The 17,438-nt window shown below is 42.9% G+C and overlaps 1 protein-coding gene across 4 annotated transcripts in view; it reads left to right on the forward strand.

Moving 5' to 3' along the window:
• Positions 1 to 16,396, forward strand: part of VAPB (VAMP associated protein B and C) — a 57,250-nt gene extending 40,854 nt beyond the window's left edge. Inside the window, exons 2-5 of one of the 4 annotated variants that reach the window (XM_077948145.1) lie at positions 4,128 to 4,231; positions 8,413 to 8,493; positions 10,380 to 10,556; positions 13,563 to 15,036. In XM_077948145.1, the coding sequence (XP_077804271.1) occupies positions 4,128 to 4,231; positions 8,413 to 8,493; positions 10,380 to 10,556; positions 13,563 to 13,721 (521 nt within the window). In that variant the 3' untranslated portion in view covers positions 13,722 to 15,036. 4 annotated transcript variants of the gene reach the window in all.
• The last annotated feature ends 1,042 nt before the right edge of the window (positions 16,397 to 17,438 follow it).

A 17,438-nucleotide genomic window follows, 5' to 3' on the forward strand; every position in this document is an offset into this window, starting at 1 on the left:
TGCAATCTCCACCTCCCAGGTTTAAACGATTCTCCTGCCTCAGCCTCCTGAGTAGCTGGGATTACAGGCGTGCACCACCAAGCCCAGATAATTTTTGTATTTTTAGTAAAGAAAGGGTTTCACCATGTTAGTGAGGCTGGTCTGGAACTCTTGACCTTAGGTGATCCACCCACCCCTGCCTCCTGAAGTGCTGGGATTATAGGCGTGAGCCACTCTGCCCTGTGGCAAATTTCTTTAGTGTCTGTTTCAATAGAAGACAGGCTGGATTCTCATATCTGCTTCTACATTTAGTCTGTTAGGATGTGTTCTTTTGGTGAATGCATATGGAGAAAAACTGCTTTCTCCACAGATAATGTAGTTGGAAAAGGGAAGAGTATGTTTAATGCTTTTTCAGATAAATCTGAACATTCTTCGATACTACACCAAAACTTGACAAGTGTTACTTTCTTCAAGGTTATTAGTATGATGTGGAATCTGAAGCCATGTCTGTGACTTTTTGAACATTGTTTCACTAAAACCCATCAGTCTCTCCTGTACTTTGAATGGATTTTGTGATATCATGCATGGACTGTTTGGAAACCATTTGCTGAGTGTTGCAGAGCTTCCAAATGTTGGCATATTGCATCGTACACTTGCAAAAAAATCACATTCATTTCTTTTCCTGCTGATCTCATTGGAAAAGTCTGTAAGTATTTGCAGAACCATGAAGCTGTGGTTGGCAGATAAGTTTTCCACAATTATAATTTTTGCCTGAAAGCTTGTATTTTATCATTGATAATAAGTACTGTAAATTGTTTTTCTCTAGAGTCAAAGCTGGGTTTGAGCCCTGGCACTCTTGTTTAATATGCTGGCCGTGGGACCCAGGTGAGCCCACTTAGCGCCTTTCTAAGCCCTTATCTTTTTTTTTTTTTTTTTTCTTTTTTTAAGAGACTGGGTCTTGCTCTGTCACCCAGGCTGGAGTTCAGTGGCGCTATCATAGCTCTCTCTCTGCAGCCTCCATCTCCCAGGCCCAAGCAGTCCTTCCAGCTCAATTTCAGCCTCTCAAGTAACTGGGACTACAGTCTCTCCTGTACTTTGAATGGATTTTGTGATATCATGCATGGACTGTTTGGAAACCATTTGCTGAGTGTTGCAGAGCTTCCAAATGTTGGCATATTGCATCGTACACTTGCAAAAACATCACATTCATTTCTTTTCCTGCTGATCTCATTGGAAAAGTCTGTAAGTATAGGCCACCATGCCCAGCTGATTTTTTTGTGGTAGAGATGAGGTCTTGCTTTGTCGCCCAGGTTGGTCTTGAACTGAAGTGATCCTCCCGCCTTGGCCTCCCAAAGTGTTGGTATTAACAGGTGTGAGCCACTGTGCCTGGCAGCCCTTATCTTTTTATCTTGAAAAAGGAGATATGTGCTGCTTTGATGGATTGTTGTGAGTCGTAAATGGGAGAACTAAGGATAATTTGCCTTCTATGGTACCTATTACACAGGAGACATGCGTAAAGGTTCTTTTCCTTTCTTTCCTTCTTGGGCCATCATGAAAGTATTGGGGATGAAGAAGCTGAGGGATGGTGGAGAAATGGAAAGGAAAGGCCTGTTTTCCCTTGGGGCATTTTTAGAACCCAGGCAGAGCTCTGGACACAGTGCCCTTGGCTGTACTTTTTTACTCCCACTGCCTCTAGGAAGGTGGTGAATGGGAAGGGGCAGGCAGAGCTTCCTGGGGCTGTTTTTTGGGGGTGTGTTCTGTTCTCTGGATCCATTGGTTTTTTTTATTTTGTCTAAATAGCTTCTCTAAAAATTAGCATTTTCCTTAGATTGCTGTCATGTGAGCATCAGGGCTCTTTACAAATAAACCTTGTTCCTCCTCAGAGCTCTCCAGAGTGGTAGACTTGGGAATGGTGCAATAGCTGTTCACGGCTGGGAGAACAGAGGCTCAAGGGGAGACAGTGTTTACTACTAGATCTGTGCCCTGCCAAAAATCTAAGAGTAGTTCAGGTCAAAGTTCTCTTCTTTCCTAAACTGAAAAATACCAGAGCATGATTTTGTCACAGCCAAGCAAGACCTGAAATTCTTAAAACTGAATTTACTTTAATTTTAGAAAGGGAATGTTAATCTAACAGTGTGTCCCAGCTCCAAAGAAGGTTGACAGTCCCTGTCCAGGAAAGTTCACAGCACATGTGAAGACACTGGCTCTTTACTTTATAATGTGTGTCTTCCTTATTGCAGTCTTGGGGGCAGAAAAAACAAAACAAAACAAAACACATTGGGAATTTAGCTTTCAGAAAAAGCATTGACCTTCCAGTCTGGTCATTTGTCCCTGAGGTTAAATGTCAAGCCCAGGTAGGTAAATGTTCCAGGTCTGTCTATAGGAAAGTTCAGCTCTTGCCAGTTCAGTGATGCCAGAGAAAGAGTTACGTTGATAAAAGGTTTACTTTCTGACAGTTATTGAATTTTGTCCTGAAGAAGTCTCCCAGCAAGGCTTCCTGTAGCTCAGGGCACTCAGGTAGGTCTTGTGGGCAGTGAAGCTGTCTGGGTGACTAGGGACACCAGTGCATTTAAGTCCGGTGCATGGTTAGGTTTCAATGGACTTTCTCTGTTCCCATGATGGAAAGTGCCACTGCATCCCTGAGAGATGGATGGGGGAAGTTGGTATTTCTGTCCTGTTTTGTGACTCGTTCCATTAGCTTTGTCATGGGGCCTGGGTGCCAGATATAAATCTAGCTCGTGTTGGAGTGACTAGTGTGGCGAAAGGGGTGTAGACTGCACTTGGAGTCAAGTCTTGGCTCTCTGTCCCAGTGTTGCCGCTTCCTGATATTGTGACTTTGAGGGAGCCACTTCACTTTGTGGAATCCCAGATTCTTCATTTGTAGACCAGGGCTATCCTGCTCTCTATCTGCTGCTGACTGTTTGATTGTGTGACTCTAGAGGAAGCACCTGGGAGGTTCTAAGTTGGGGTTTCAAGGCGAGAGAATGCTGATGAGGGCCCAGCAGAAAGGTAGTAGAAGCCCTGCTGGTGAGAAACGTAAGGCTTGTACTGTCAGAGGACAAGGCACCAGTCCTTTGTGGTGGCTGTGAGCTTAGATCTCCATACCAATTGCCTGGATTTGAGTCTGCACTCCACCAAGGTGTAACCTTGGGCACATTCACCTCTCCGTGTTCATTCCTTTCATTTGAAAAGTAGACACCGGAATAGCCCCTCTCCACCCACAATAGTACCTACTTTTTAAGGATTAAATGAGATAATGGTAGACGTAAGGGACAGAGCCCAGTTTCTGGCGCATGGAAACACTCAGTCCATGCCCATTGTTGTGGTCAAGGCCACAGTAGGCTTTCGCTGCATGTGAAGTTATTTCAGGGAACTTAACTAGATGTGTGGATTAGCCAAAACCTTGTAGCAAAGTAATGTATTCTAAAGCAGCCATCATTTGATAGGAGTAGGCCCAGCTGCACTCTAGGAAGTAGGTTGAAGGGAGCCAGTTGGGGTAGGAAGGCATCTTCCTCCATGCAGTGGGTGTGACTCATCCACAGGATCCTCTATGTGAGATTTCTCTAGGTTCTTAGGGAAATAAAAGGGGGGTGTAAGCTGATACTGTTTTCCCTGCTGTGTGAGTGTCCTGCTTGTAAAAATTTTCTAGTATTGTATTGGCAAAATTGTATTTCAAGGATTACCTTGATTAGCTGTATGAGAAATGGGTTGGAGAGAAGCTAAAACAGTTCCTTAAATGTTCTTAAACATCTTAGATTATTCCGTTTAATTGCTGAAAAGATCATTTGGATATGTTTTCTTGAGCAAAACAGGCAGATGGTGTTGCTACCCAGTTTCCCGATTCTGTAAGGCCTATAGCAGACATGTATGGTAGGCTTGCAGTAGTGAAAGATCCATGGACTAGGAATCAGAAGACTGGGTCCTCGGCCTTATTCCCAGCTCTGTCATGCCCTGATTTTGTAGCTCTTAGGTTGGTGACCTGCAAAATGGAGATGTTAGTCACCCTTGCTTACTCCACCAGGGGCGTCCATCCTAAGAGATAAGAGAATGCCGGTAAATTGCTTTACAACCAAAGTACAAATATTAGCATAATAAATGGCACTGACAACCAAGCTCTGACCCTCCTAATGAAATATTTTCTTTCTCAGTGATGTTACAGCCTTTCGATTATGATCCCAATGAGAAAAGTAAACACAAGTTTATGGTTCAGTCTATGTTTGCTCCAACTGACACTTCAGATATGGAAGCAGTAGTAAGTACTGAATGCTTCTTACTTTTTTCAGTAATAATAATTTAAAAAACCAATTAGATATGGAATTGTGGGTGCATGCATTGCAAAATATGTCAAAATTGTTTAAAAGGGAATAGTTTTTTTTTCAGAAGGTTTGTACTTTAACTACCTTTGTGGTTTTTCTAAAACTTTGAGGAATAATTTTAACATTTTATGTGACTTCTAGAAGGCTGTTCTTTTCTGACCTTTCTGAGCTCAGTGTGCTTCAGCAGCTCCTTGCACTGGTGGCTGGTGTCTTGAATGGTTAGGGATTGCCTCCTTTCGCCTCTCCTTTCTGCCCCGATAGAAAAGGATACTTTTCATTGTCCTGCCTTTTCTTACCCTGTCTTCTCATCCCCCACAAACTCAAGAGCCATGTGAGAATGTCAGTGCTGAATGTCCTCACCCATTTAGACATACGTGTGTGTGGCTTTGTTCTAGTAAATATGATTATTTTCCCCCTGCTTAAAATATATGTTTAACTTTTCTCTAATTTTGATAAAATTAAGATGACTTCATTTTTATAAAACAAATAAGTGATATTAGTGATGGTTTTGGGGAAAAAAAAGAGTATAATGGACATTCCCCCCAAAACGAGCTTTTTATACATTTGAATAAGTCTATAGGCATTCTGGGGCTGGGAGTTGAATTGAAATGTACAGTACAACCCACAGCCCCAGCAGGGACAGATGCGTTTGTCCTTACAGTTCGGGAAAGCAGGACAGGGTTGCCTCATACCGCTCGTATTGCTCTCCAGTTTTGGCCAGCCCAAAATGGGGCCCCGAGTCATTCATGGCAGGCCTGCCCACCTGAGTCTGCTGTTCCTCACACCATACTGCAATTCTCCTCTGAGTTTCATACCAAAGGCAACTCAGGCCAAGCCCACCCCATGCCCTATTTCGCCACATAGTCTTTTGTTTTAGTTCTGGAAAAGCATCTCCACTGGTGTTTCACTTGTAGGCAGAAAATGAAGGGGGAGGCCAGATATTTTTGAGTTTTAGAGAGATCAGTGATAATAGGCTATCTTCTTTTCATGAGAACAATTCTTATGAAAAGCTTCTCTTTGATTTTCTGCAACATGATGTGTTAACTTCATGTTAATTTGTGTGATCAAAGAAACATGGCAGATAGAAAATAATGGAAGATCCAAGGGTGTGTTCTGTTTGGCTTTTGCTGCATGGCATAGTGGAAAGAGCATGGGCTTGGGTGTTTTTGAGCTGAGTTCTTCCTTTTACTAACATTGTGGCTGGGAGCAGATTTTATTAAATCTATTGCAGTTTTGATCATTTGTAAAATAGGGATAAAAATGCAGCTCTCACGATGGTATGAAGTGAGCCTTGTGTAAGTGCCTCGTCGGTCTAGTGTCTGACACTTGCTTATCAGAGTGTGTCGTAGGCCAGGCACTGCATATCCAGTAAAGAGTCATTTTAGTTCCTTGTATGATTATTTTTATAACAGTTTACTTTTTTTTCTTTTAAATGTACATTGTGGGAAATTTCGGAAATACACAAATGAAAAAAATTTAAAGTGACCCATAGTTCTTTTCTACTAGGTCTAACCATCATTAATAAGAGCTTTGTGTTTTTCTTCCTTTTTTTTTTTTTTTTGGCAGTGGGGAGACATGATCTCACCGTGTCACTCAGGCTAGAATGCAGTGGAGTGATCTCAGTTCACTGCAGCCTCCACCTCCTGGGCTCAAGTGATCCTCCCACCTCAGCCTCCCAAGTAGCTGGGACCATAGCAGCGCACCACCATACCTGGCTAATTTTTTGTAGAGACAGGTTTTCTCCATGTTGCCCAGGCTGGTCTCAAACTCCTGGACTCAAGTGATCTGCCCACCTGAGCCTCCCAAAGTGTTAGGATTACAGGCATGAGCCACTGCCCCAGCCTGCTTTTTCTTTATTTTAAAGTGTTTTTCTTTTTATTGTAAGATACAGAAAGTTGAAAAAATAGCATGGTGACCACTCATATAACTTTTACCTAGATTTACCATTTGTTAACATGTTGTCACATTTGCTTCCTTTCTGTCACAAACTTTCTTATTTGCTTAAGATGCAGATTTTATGGCACTTCACCCCTAAATGCTTCAGAGCAAGGACAGTCTCTTATAGTGCCATGATACTATTAATCATAGCTGAAAAAATTAACTTTAATTCAGTATTATTATGTGATAAATTAATATTCATTATTTCCTAGTTGTTCCAAAAGTGGCCTTTAGTAGAGGACACCCAAACCTTTTTGTTTTTTTTTTTTTTTTTTTTTGGAGACAAAGTCTTGTTCTGTCACCAAGGCTGAAGTGCAGTGGTGCAGTCAGTAACTAGAACTACAGGCATGCCACCACGCTGGCTAATTTTTTATTTTTTTTGCAGAGTTGGGGTTTCACTCTGTTGCCCAAGCTGGTCATGAACTTCTGGGCCCAAGCGATCCTCCTGCCTCTGCCTCCCAAAGTGCTGGGATTACAGGTGTGAGCCACTGCACCCTGCCCAAACTTTGAACTACTTTTTTTTTTTTTTTTTTTTAATGTCCAGGCCAGTTGACTTATAGAATGTCCCGTATTGTGGATTTGTTCGATTATTTCCTCATGATTAAATTCAAGTTAAATGTGTTTTGGCAAGAATATTCCATAGTCGGTATTTCATACCAGGTTGTCCTGCTGTTGGTGATGCTGTTTGATCACTTGGTTAAGACGGTGACTGCCAGCTCTCCCCAGTGTCAGAGCACAAAGCACATTTGCCCCTGTGGTTAATAGGTAATCTGTGATACTCTGAGTCATCTGATACTTTGAGACCATGTGAATATCCTGCTTGCCAGCAGTCTCACCTGGTGGTTTTAGCATTCAGTGATGATCCTTGCCTGATATTTTTTTGACTCATGTGGTAGGCACACGTGTACAGATGTGTGTGTGCAGAGGAGCAGACTTCAGTATTCTCTGTGGTTTCTTCATTTAATATTCTGGACATTTCCTCCATCTAACTGAATGCTCTTCAGCATCATTTGAGTGGCAGCATGCTATTCCATTTAGTGGATCTGTCATAATTTTTGTGGCAGTTCCCTAGTGTCCCACTTTTTGGTTCCCACTTTTGATTCTTGGTACCTGTGTTATACTAGCTGCCTCTTGCATGGTTTTGGGAAGGGTTGGAGGCACGGAGGGTGGGGGATGCCTTCTTTTTCTATATCGTCACCTTGCTGCTATCCTGGTCTATGATCCTAGAATACCCTGTAATTCCCATCCTCTGCTGCCAAAAGGAGAAGTTATCAGGAGCATATCCTCTTAGGACATGGGATTTAGCTGGGAAGGTGCTGTCACTACAGCCTGGAGGGATGGAGATGGGTCTTGGGGTAGAGATAGCCCAGACACTGCCACAGTGACAGAGGAGGGATTTGGTAATGAATGTGTTCCGTTGGTAGTTGGCAGAGTGGTTCTAAAACTACTCCCAGATAATATGCGCTTACACTTTCTAGATATGCCTTTAAAGTAAGTTTCATTTTCTCATTTTAATTTATTATTTTTGAGACAGAGTCTCTCAGTGTCCCCCAGGCTGGAGTACAGTGGTGCTATCATGGCTCATTGCAGCCTCCCTCCTGGGCCCAAGTGATCCTTCCACCTCAGCCTCCTGAGTAGCTGGGACCACAGGCATGTGCCACCATGCTCAGTTAATTTTTAAATTTTTTTTGTAGACATGACATCTCCTTACGTTTTCCAGACTGGTCTCAAACTGCTGGGCTCAACCATTCCTTCCACCTCAGCCTCCGAAAGTGCTGGGATTACAGGCATAAGCCACCACGCCCAGGCTAAAACAAGTTTTATTTTCATAAGGAGAGCCAAGGTTACCTGGTCATCCAGACATTATTTAGAGGACTCCTTTTTGTTCAGTGGTAGGCCTCTCCTGTAGAGTAGCAACATGGGGAGCATTGGTTGACTTTAAGGAGTCAGGCAGCAAGACTTTCAGGGTTTGTGAAGTGTAATAAATATTTCGAGAAAGTGAGTGTATTTAATCTTGTCATGTTAAAATACTGGAATCTCAGCAGACTTCAGTTCTTTATTTGATATAGTTCTAGGCTTTCTCATTAAGAGTATTTTTCTGAAATTATCAGTTATAGGAAGAAAGTTATTCTTCCACCAGGTAAATAATATCTTGATTATTAAATTTAAATTGTTTTAGTGGAAGGAGGCAAAACCGGAAGACCTTATGGATTCAAAACTTAGATGTGTGTTTGAATTGCCAGCAGAGAATGATAAACCAGTAAGTATGTTTATAGTTAACAATAATTGAATGTTGTAAGCTGATACTTATTTGCATACCATTTCCTGCAAAACCAAGATTTAAGTTGGCAAATTATTTTCCTTTATCTGATGTCTGAAGAAAAAAATAAGCTGAGGTCAGCAAGTAAGTGGGCCTTTATGAAATCAGCCTTTGAAAAACTCAGGGAAAGACAACTGATTCAAACAGTGTTTCCCCTTGAAAAGTGCAGCCCGATGGCCGTTGAGATGTCATAAATCCTAAGAGCTTCTATGACCTGGCGAAGGTATAGGTTGCTGTTAAACAGTGGGTGAGTGTAAAACAGGGAATAATTTGCCCCATGGTGCTTGATGGACGGGTGGGAAGCTTTCAGGTTCTCTTGTTTTACAAAGTGCCCTGTCAGCCTCCCTACCCCTTTTACCCTATCTATCTCCTCAGTCAAAGGCTGCTTTTAGATGAGGATTTCTCAACTTCAGCATTGTTGATATTTGGGATGGATAGTTCTTGGTGGTGGAGGTTGCCCTGTGTACTGTAGGGTCTTCTATTGATAGCAGCATCCCTGGCTTCTGCCCTCTTGATACTGGTAGTACTCCCCGGTTGTGACAACTAAATATGTCTCCAGATATTGCCACATGTGTCCTGGAGGGCAGTATCAACCCCCCCCGAGAGTGATCTTATTCCGGTGTTGCCTGCGGGGAGAAGGAAGGAGCCCCATCCTCTAGCCTGTCCGCTTTCACCCTTGATGGTCCTCACTTGTGACCAGTTGAAGAAAGGGGACTGTATCTGAAATGCTAATTTGGACTTCCCTTCAACCTAGTCGAAAACATTTTAATTGTTATAAAAACACCAAAACTGTGAAAATATGCAGCATATGAAACTATCTTAGCTGTTGATACCTGGAGTTGGGAAATAGAAGTGCCCTGAAATGTTCTGTTAACAGTATCTATGCTGGTCTGCGGGAATGCTGTTGATTTGTGTCAAAACTACCTGATATTTTATTTCTGCTGAATCATTTACCACTATTTTTACCGTGTTTCTTTAAGTAGATAGTGGTCTTTTTTTCCCTCTTCCCAGTGTACGTCCTGTCACAGGAAGGTCAGTCTGCAAGTTGTGAAACCTGTATTCTGGCCTCAGCTCTGTGATAGGTTGACTTGGTAGCCTGGGACCTTGCTTCACAGGGCCTACTCTTCTCATCTGGAAAATGATGGGGAGAGCTAGATTCCTGGTTTTCAGTTTGCTACCCAGGTCAATGATCGTCAGTTACTTTTCCCTGACAAGCTGCGTGTTTCCATGCCCTCCCTCCACTGACTGGCTGTCATCCCCAGTAAATCTCAAGAGGGGATCATAGCTCAATCTTGGCAGGGGAAATGAGGGGAGTTTATAACTTCCGAAGATTGAAACATTGCAGACCCTGAGCTTGTTACACTTTCATCCCAGCTTCCAAATGCTAAGTTGGTAAAATAATTCGCCCTCTGTCTACTACTCTTCCAAGCTTCCTACTCCACCAAGACAATCCTAGGGATGTTCACATCTTTGTGGTGACAGTAATTTGTGGCTAATAATTCCTGAGCTTGCACAATTACAGTATGCTAATTTTTGCATGGCAGGAATTTGATAGTGCAATATACACAGCCCTTTTTCTCTTTCTCTGAAGTATTAGTCTCAGCTAAACTTCATTATTTACCCTTATCCATAATTTCTAGGGCCCAGTTGCTTTAGATTATTAAGATACCAAATAAAATGATCCATTTCAAAAATAAATGTGACATTTTACAGTGTGGATGAAATGCTACCACGTTTGGTGTTTGCTGAGAACTACTTTACTTTGCATAAAAAAGTCCTTTATTACATGGTTGGTGACACTTAGGCTTTCATTTGTTTTTGAACAGCATGATGTAGAAATAAATAAAATTATATCCACAACTGCATCAAAGACAGAAACACCAATAGTGTCTAAGTCTCTGAGTTCTTCTTTGGATGACACTGAAGTTAAGAAGGTTATGGAAGAATGTAAGAGGCTGCAAGGTGAAGTTCAGAGGCTACGGGAGGAGAACAAGCAGTTCAAGGTAATAGTTTATTTTCTGGTAATCTACAGAGAACAAGGGCATTTTCACTAGCTTCTTGGGTGGGGAAGTTGATGAGCCAGTGAATGTATAGATTTCTTTTGCTTTTGGTATTTGGCTGTTTTTTTCTCCCCAGGGAGAAATTTCCATGGCTTTCATCAGATTCTCAAAAGGGTCCTTGGATCTGTGTAAATTAAGAACCACTGTCCCTTGATCAGAAGTTTCTCTACTGTTTAAGCTGTTGTCCCCTTGGAAAAAAAAGAAAAACCTCGGCCGGGCACGGTGGCTCACGCCTGTAATCCCAGCACTTTGGGAGGCCAAGGCAGGCCGATCACAAGGTCAAGCGTTGGAGACCAGCCGGGCCAACACAGTGAAACCCCGTGTCTAATAAAAAATTAAAAAAAAAATTAGTTGGGTGTGGTGGTGGGCGCCTGTAATCCCAGCCACTCAGGAGACTGTGAGGCAGGAGAATCACTTGAACCCAGGAGGCGCAAGTTACAGTGAGCTGAGATTGCGCCACTGCACTCCAGCCTGGGTGACAGATCTAGACTCCATCTCAAAAACAAAACAAACAAACAAAACCCCCCAAAATTCACACTTTCCATTAGTGTAAATTGAAAATAAATGTTGAGACCAAAATAGCAGTTTTTATTTTGAATATGCGTTTTTAAACCCCACGCCATCCCCATTCACTTGGGTGAGAATCTTTTTTTCAGAGGGTAAGTACTGACCAATACTCTGATTCAATGCAGGTATAGTTCTGATTTTAGAAGACTCTAAATAGGTCTGGGCAGTTTTGGCTCCTCAAACTGTTGATGTGGTGATGAGCTTGGAGGTGGGGTGCCTCACAGTCGTTAGGAGGTGGAGATTATGGAAAGAAAACCTGAGCCTCTAGCTCGTGGACGAGGCAGTTGGCATTGGCAATGGAAGGTTGTATTGTACTGAGTGGTGAAGGGGGGAGTCAGAGGGTGTTTCTTTTGGCTGGGAGGCTTGTGGTGGTGTGGAAGTTGCTCCCATCCAATATGAAACAGCTCTGAATCTGTGCTGGTCACAGCATCTTTTAGGCCTCTGTTTGCTAAACACCTCTAAGGCCCCTTCCAGCTTTAAAAGTATGAGTTTTCTTCTCTTTTACTCTTGACAATGAGGTAGATACAGGAGAACTGACAACATTTGGGAAATGGCATCATCTTCTTCCTTTGCAGTGATCTTGATTTGCCTCAGTCAGTAACTTCTTTAACGTGTAAGTAAATTGTGAAGCCGACACTACGTTTTGGCTAACAATCTAAGCTATGCCTGAAGCTTCTCCTCGAGTGTATTTCTCTTCTGAAACAGAGTTCTGTGCTGTTTAAAGTGGTAAATAGGTAGAAATAGCTTCTATATAACCCAATAAAATAAATGGTGTAGTTAGCTGGTTTTTTTTAAGTCAGTTGGACACCACCTTGTTTATCACTGTGCAGTGATATTGCCATGCCCCATGAGCAGAATATCCTTAAAATATGATCAGACTAATCTCGACATTAGAAGATTCTTTATCCTGCCAGACGCTGCCTTCTTGTTTTGTGTTGGTTTATTCTGTCATCTGGCCAACAAATGAGGGTCTAATATGTGCCTGGCACTGTGGATTCAAACACAAACAGTCCCTGCCCTTGAGGAGCTCTCTGTTAATGGGATAGCAGGGAGAGACATACACAGAAATTATTATAAGCCAGTGTGATAAATGTCCCACAGAGATAGCAACAAATTGCAGGAAGAGTCAGCTCCGTGGGATTCATCTGCCTGTGGTCTCCAGGACCTACTAGGTACTCGGGTGGATGGGAGAGAATGGAAGGAAACGAAGAAAAGAAAGTACAGCTGGTGTGTGGGGTTTGGGGATGAGTAGATGAGGTAATTATCAAGAGATCTTTCAGCAAAGATGAGTCTGGGCCAGAATAGAATGGCTTGATGCATGTCCCTCTTCAGGGATGTGGGCTTGGCTTTGAGAGCATGGAAATGGCATCATAGATCTACATGGTAACTTGCAGATTCTTAGGAAAGTGCAAGGCAGTTGTGGCAGTGGAGGTGAAGGAAGAAAAAAATTTTCATTTCTTACATATCCATGTAGTTTGGGGACAAGGGGAGGGTGGGGGATACGGTCAGACATCTTTATATGTGTGAAAAAGAATGTTGCTTCTTCAATGAGAAATCTATGCATTAAGTAGAAAATATTTGAGATGAGTGTACCAAGGCCAGTCACATTTTAATATTCCAAATATCATTTGATCCAGCAGTCTGGATGTAGTTCATCAGGTACCAGCTATGTACAGAGCTCTGCATTTGAAAGCTTCCAGATGTCCCACTTTTAGATTTTTTTTTTGATATGGAGTCTCACTCTGTCACCTCAGGCTAACTTTTGTATTTTTAGTAGAGATGAGGTTTCATCATGTTGACGAAGGTGGTCTCGAACTCCTGAGCTCAGGTGATCCACCCGCCTCAGCCTCCCAAAGTGTGGGGATTACAGGCATGAGCCACCGTGTCCAGTTGACTTTGTAGTTTCTTATGATTTGTATATTTATGTCTTGGGAAATGCCTCTCATTTAAAAAATTGATGATTTGATCAAGGAAGGCTATTCATTAGAGGCAGGAAGGACAGAGAGGTTGGGGTTGAAGAGAAGCATCTGAAAGACATGGCCGTAAAGGTGGGTGGGGCTGAGGGTGCAAAGGGCCCAGTTGACCCTTTTAAGAACTTTTTTCTGTAAATCATGGGAAACCAAGGAGCACCCTGTTTAGATTTCTGTTATAACTAGCAGCATCAAGTGGAATGTATGAAAGAAAAGAGGGGACTGTTTTCTCTGTGGCTTCAGGCTAGCCCTTTCCCCTCTGTAGCCTGCAGTTTCTCCATTTGCAAAATGAGGTTGGACCATATCATGTCGGCCAACACTGGGCATGAACAGCCCATCCTGTTAAGCTGTACGGTTGACTCCCCTTTCTGGTGCCTTGGCTTGTCTTTGAAATGTGCATTTGCTCCCATAGGAAGAAGATGGACTGCGGATGAGGAAGACAGTGCAGAGCAACAGCCCCATTTCAGCGCTAGCCCCAACTGGGAAGGAAGAAGGCCTTAGCACCCGGCTCTTGGCTCTGGTGGTTTTGTTCTTTATTGTTGGTGTAATTATTGGGAAGATTGCCTTGTAGAGGTAGCATGCACAGGATGGTAAATTGGATTGATGGATCCACCATATCATGGGATTTAAATTTATCATAACCATGTGTAAAAAGAAATTAATGTATGATGACATCTCACAGGTCTTGCCTTTAAATTACCCCTCCCTGCACACACATACACAGATACACACACACAAATATAATGTAACAATCTTTTAGAAAGTTAAAAATGTATAGTAACTGATTGTGGGGGGAAGAATGATCTTTATTAATGACAAGGGAAACCATGAGTAATGTCACAATGGCATATTGTAAATGTCATTTTAAACATTGGTAGGCCTTGGTACATGATGCTGGATTACCTCTCTTAAAATGACACTCTTCCTCGCCTGTTGGTGCTGGCCCGTGGGGAGCTGGAGCCCAGCGTGGTGGGGAGTGAGGTCATCTCCACACAGTAGTCCCCACATGGCCCACTCCCGGCCCAGGCTGCTTTCCATGTCTTCAGTTCTGTCCAAGCCATCAGCTCCTTGGGACTGATGAACAGAGTCAGAAGCCCAAAGGAATTGCACTGTGGCAGCATCAGACGTACTCGTCATAAGTGAGAGGCGTGTGTTGACTGATTGACCCAGCGCTTTGGAAATAAATGGCAGTGCTTTGTTCTCTTAAAGGGACCAAGCTAAATTTTTATTGGTTCATGTAGTGAAGTTGAACTGTTATTCAGAGATGTTTAATGCATATTTAACTTATTTAATGTATTTCATCTCATGTTTTCTTATTGTCACAAGAGTACAGTTAATGCTGTGTGCTGCCAAACTCTGGTGGGTGAACTGGTATTGCTGCTGGAGGTCTGTGGGCTCCTCTGTCTCTGGAGAGTCTGGTCATGTGGAGGTGGGGTTTATTGGAATGTTGGAGAAGAGCTGTCAGGAAGTGTTTTTCTGGGTCAGTAAATAACAACTGTCATAGGGAGGGAAATTCTCTGTAGTGACAGTCAACTCTAGGTTACCTTTTTTAATGAAGAGTAGTCAGTATTCTAGATTGTTCTTATACCACCTCTCAACCATTACTCATACTTCTAGCACCCAGGCCCAAGTCTGAGCCTAACCTCTCCTTGGGGACCTAGCTTGGAGTCAGGACGAATGGATCGGGGTGCAGAAGGTTAGAATCGAGGGCACCAGCAGTTGGGGGTGGGGAGCAGTGGGAGAGAGAGACTCTTCAGCTAATCCTTCTAGTACTAGTTGAGAGTTTGACTGTGAATTAATTTTATGCCATAAAAGACCAATCCAGTTCTGTTTGACTATGTAGCATCTTGAAAAGAAAAATTATAATAAAGCCCCAAAATTAAGAATTCTTTTGTCATTTTGTCACATTTGCTTTATGGGGGGAATTATTTTATCATTTTTATTATTTTGCCATTGGAAGGTTGACTTTAAAATGAGCTCTATCACTGGGAAATATGTGTTTCATGATTTAAATGTACGTGTGTGTGTGTGTGTATATATATATATATTTTTTTTTTTGGTTGTCTTCAGCTGACAGTATGAAAAATAAAACTGCTGAAAAAGCTGAGCACCTGGTCACCCTTGGCCTTCCATTGCTTTGGCCTTCAGTAAAAAGCAGCCTCGCTTCTAGGTCAGGGAACCATGCCATTGAGACTAGTAACAGGCGTTCTGGGCACAGTCCCACTGTGCACAGGTTTGAGAGGACAAGTTCATCAGAAGGAAGGCAGTCCTTAGAAGTCACATACGTCAAGCCACATTGCTCCTAAGCCTGGCTGTGTTAAGCTGGGTCAGGTGCCTTGAAACAGGAGAAGTGGAAGTCTGTGGTTGGTGAGTAAGGAACTTCCTGTCTTCATGAAAAAAGTTGACTTTGAATCCCAGGTACTCACAGAAATGGTGAGCAGACTTAGTTGTTACCCAGGCACCCATGGATTGCGTTGAGTGTGCAGACAGGGAGGTCACCCCAATATGAATTTGTCTCCAGGTTTTTTCCCATGTGGCCCCCAGTGCTTATAAAAGGAAGTGAAAAGACCGAACTGTAAGGCACATGCCTTCTGCCGCCTGATTTTCCGTGAGGAGACTAAAATTTGCTAATTGTAGGTGCTGCAGCCAGTTAAGTCCTTCTGTAGCTTCCAGGCCCTCATGTCCTTGCCCTCATGGAGAGTGCTTAGATGGTCCCCAACATACGTAGGGGTACAGTACAGTCCCATTACACTAGAGCAGGGCTCTATTTGTTTTTAAAGGATATGGCCGTGTGTTTTGATAAAACTTTATTCACAAAAACAGCCAGGTCATGGGATTTGGCCTGTGAGTCTGTGGCAGTTCTTAAAAAGAATATTGAGAAACTACTCTGTTTTAGACCTTTGAATGTGATTTAGAGTTTTGTGTACATCTAGGAGAAGGTGTTCAGCTTCTCAGAGGATGTGGACATTTTGGTTGCAGCTAAAAATCAGCCTCTGAAGTCTCTCTCCCTTCTAGAGGTTAGCACTTGGTGAACACGTTTGTGGGGTTTTTGGCTGAGTGGCAGAAGGAAAATCCTCAGGAAGAGAAGCAGGTGAGTGATGGGAAGGTTGGTTATTTTATCAGTCATCCTGGCAGCCAAAAATGTGCCGGGAAAAGAAAGAACGTGGAGCAGGCATGGCTCCTGGAGAACTTGGACATGCATGCACATTTAGGGTGTCTTTCCTAGAATTACATAATGAAAACAAGAGTAAGGCAAAGAGGAGGTGAATATGGGGCCTGTCACAACGGCCTGCCCTGCCCCAAGAGGTTAAGAGTCGGATAATCGGGATGAAACTGGCATGGAAAGAGCGAGGCTGAGGAGGGTGCTGCCGGGCAGTGTGCATGGGGGAGCTGCTGCCAGACTGCCCTCCAATCTGCTCCTGTGTTACTGGCTCCACGGCACCTCAGAGAGGGCAGCCTTGGCTTCGGAAATGCCAGTCATAGTGCTCACAAATGCAGAAGAGATGGAAGCGGCGACAGACTCCTGAAAGTTTTTATTGATTGACGTTTTAAATGGATAATTTAAGCTTCCTTGGCACGATACAAAAGACCTCTTAAAGACAGCAGGCTGTTTTATTTGTAGGTGTGAGGAACTGGCTTTACCTTTTTTCTCCTCCTAGTTTGCATGTTTTCCCTCTCTAGTCTTCTAAACTGCTGGCACCAGCAGTAATATATACTGATAAAATCAAAATTGATTTTTACCAGTGGCCAGTTTATGGCTAGAGAGACGGCTTATACCTCCTTAACACAGAAGGGGGAAAAATGAAGAACCTCCAATGATCCGTGAAAACCTAAACGCTTTCAAACAAATCCTAGGAACAGAATTGCTATCCAAAGATATCAGTGCTCGGCTTGCAGGCTGTGTTGAGTCAGATAGAACTGAATGTAGTGAGAACTCAGAGCTAAAGAGCCTTTCAGATTAATTTGAAACCAGGCTCTGTGTGTGCATGCATGTGTGCATGTGTAGTATATGTGCCATGTGTCAGTGGCTTGACAGTTTTCAAACCGTGCCTATATTTTTTGCCTACACAAAGTTTTGTATTTGCAAACTCAGAATCCATGCCAAAATACCATGTCATTTGTCATTTTCAGCTCCTTCTCTAAAGGAATGGCCCATTTCTCATTGTAGTTTGAGAAATATGTATATCAAGAGAGAGGGGTCTTGGGCTTCCCAGTGTCACTCTGAACACCTGAATAACATTTAACCCCTGAGACCTTCTCGCTGTAGAGGCCAGTGCTTCCCCCTGCT

The sequence above is a fragment of the Macaca mulatta genome, chromosome 10 (assembly GCF_049350105.2).
Source record: "Macaca mulatta isolate MMU2019108-1 chromosome 10, T2T-MMU8v2.0, whole genome shotgun sequence".
NCBI lineage: Eukaryota > Metazoa > Chordata > Mammalia > Primates > Cercopithecidae > Macaca > Macaca mulatta.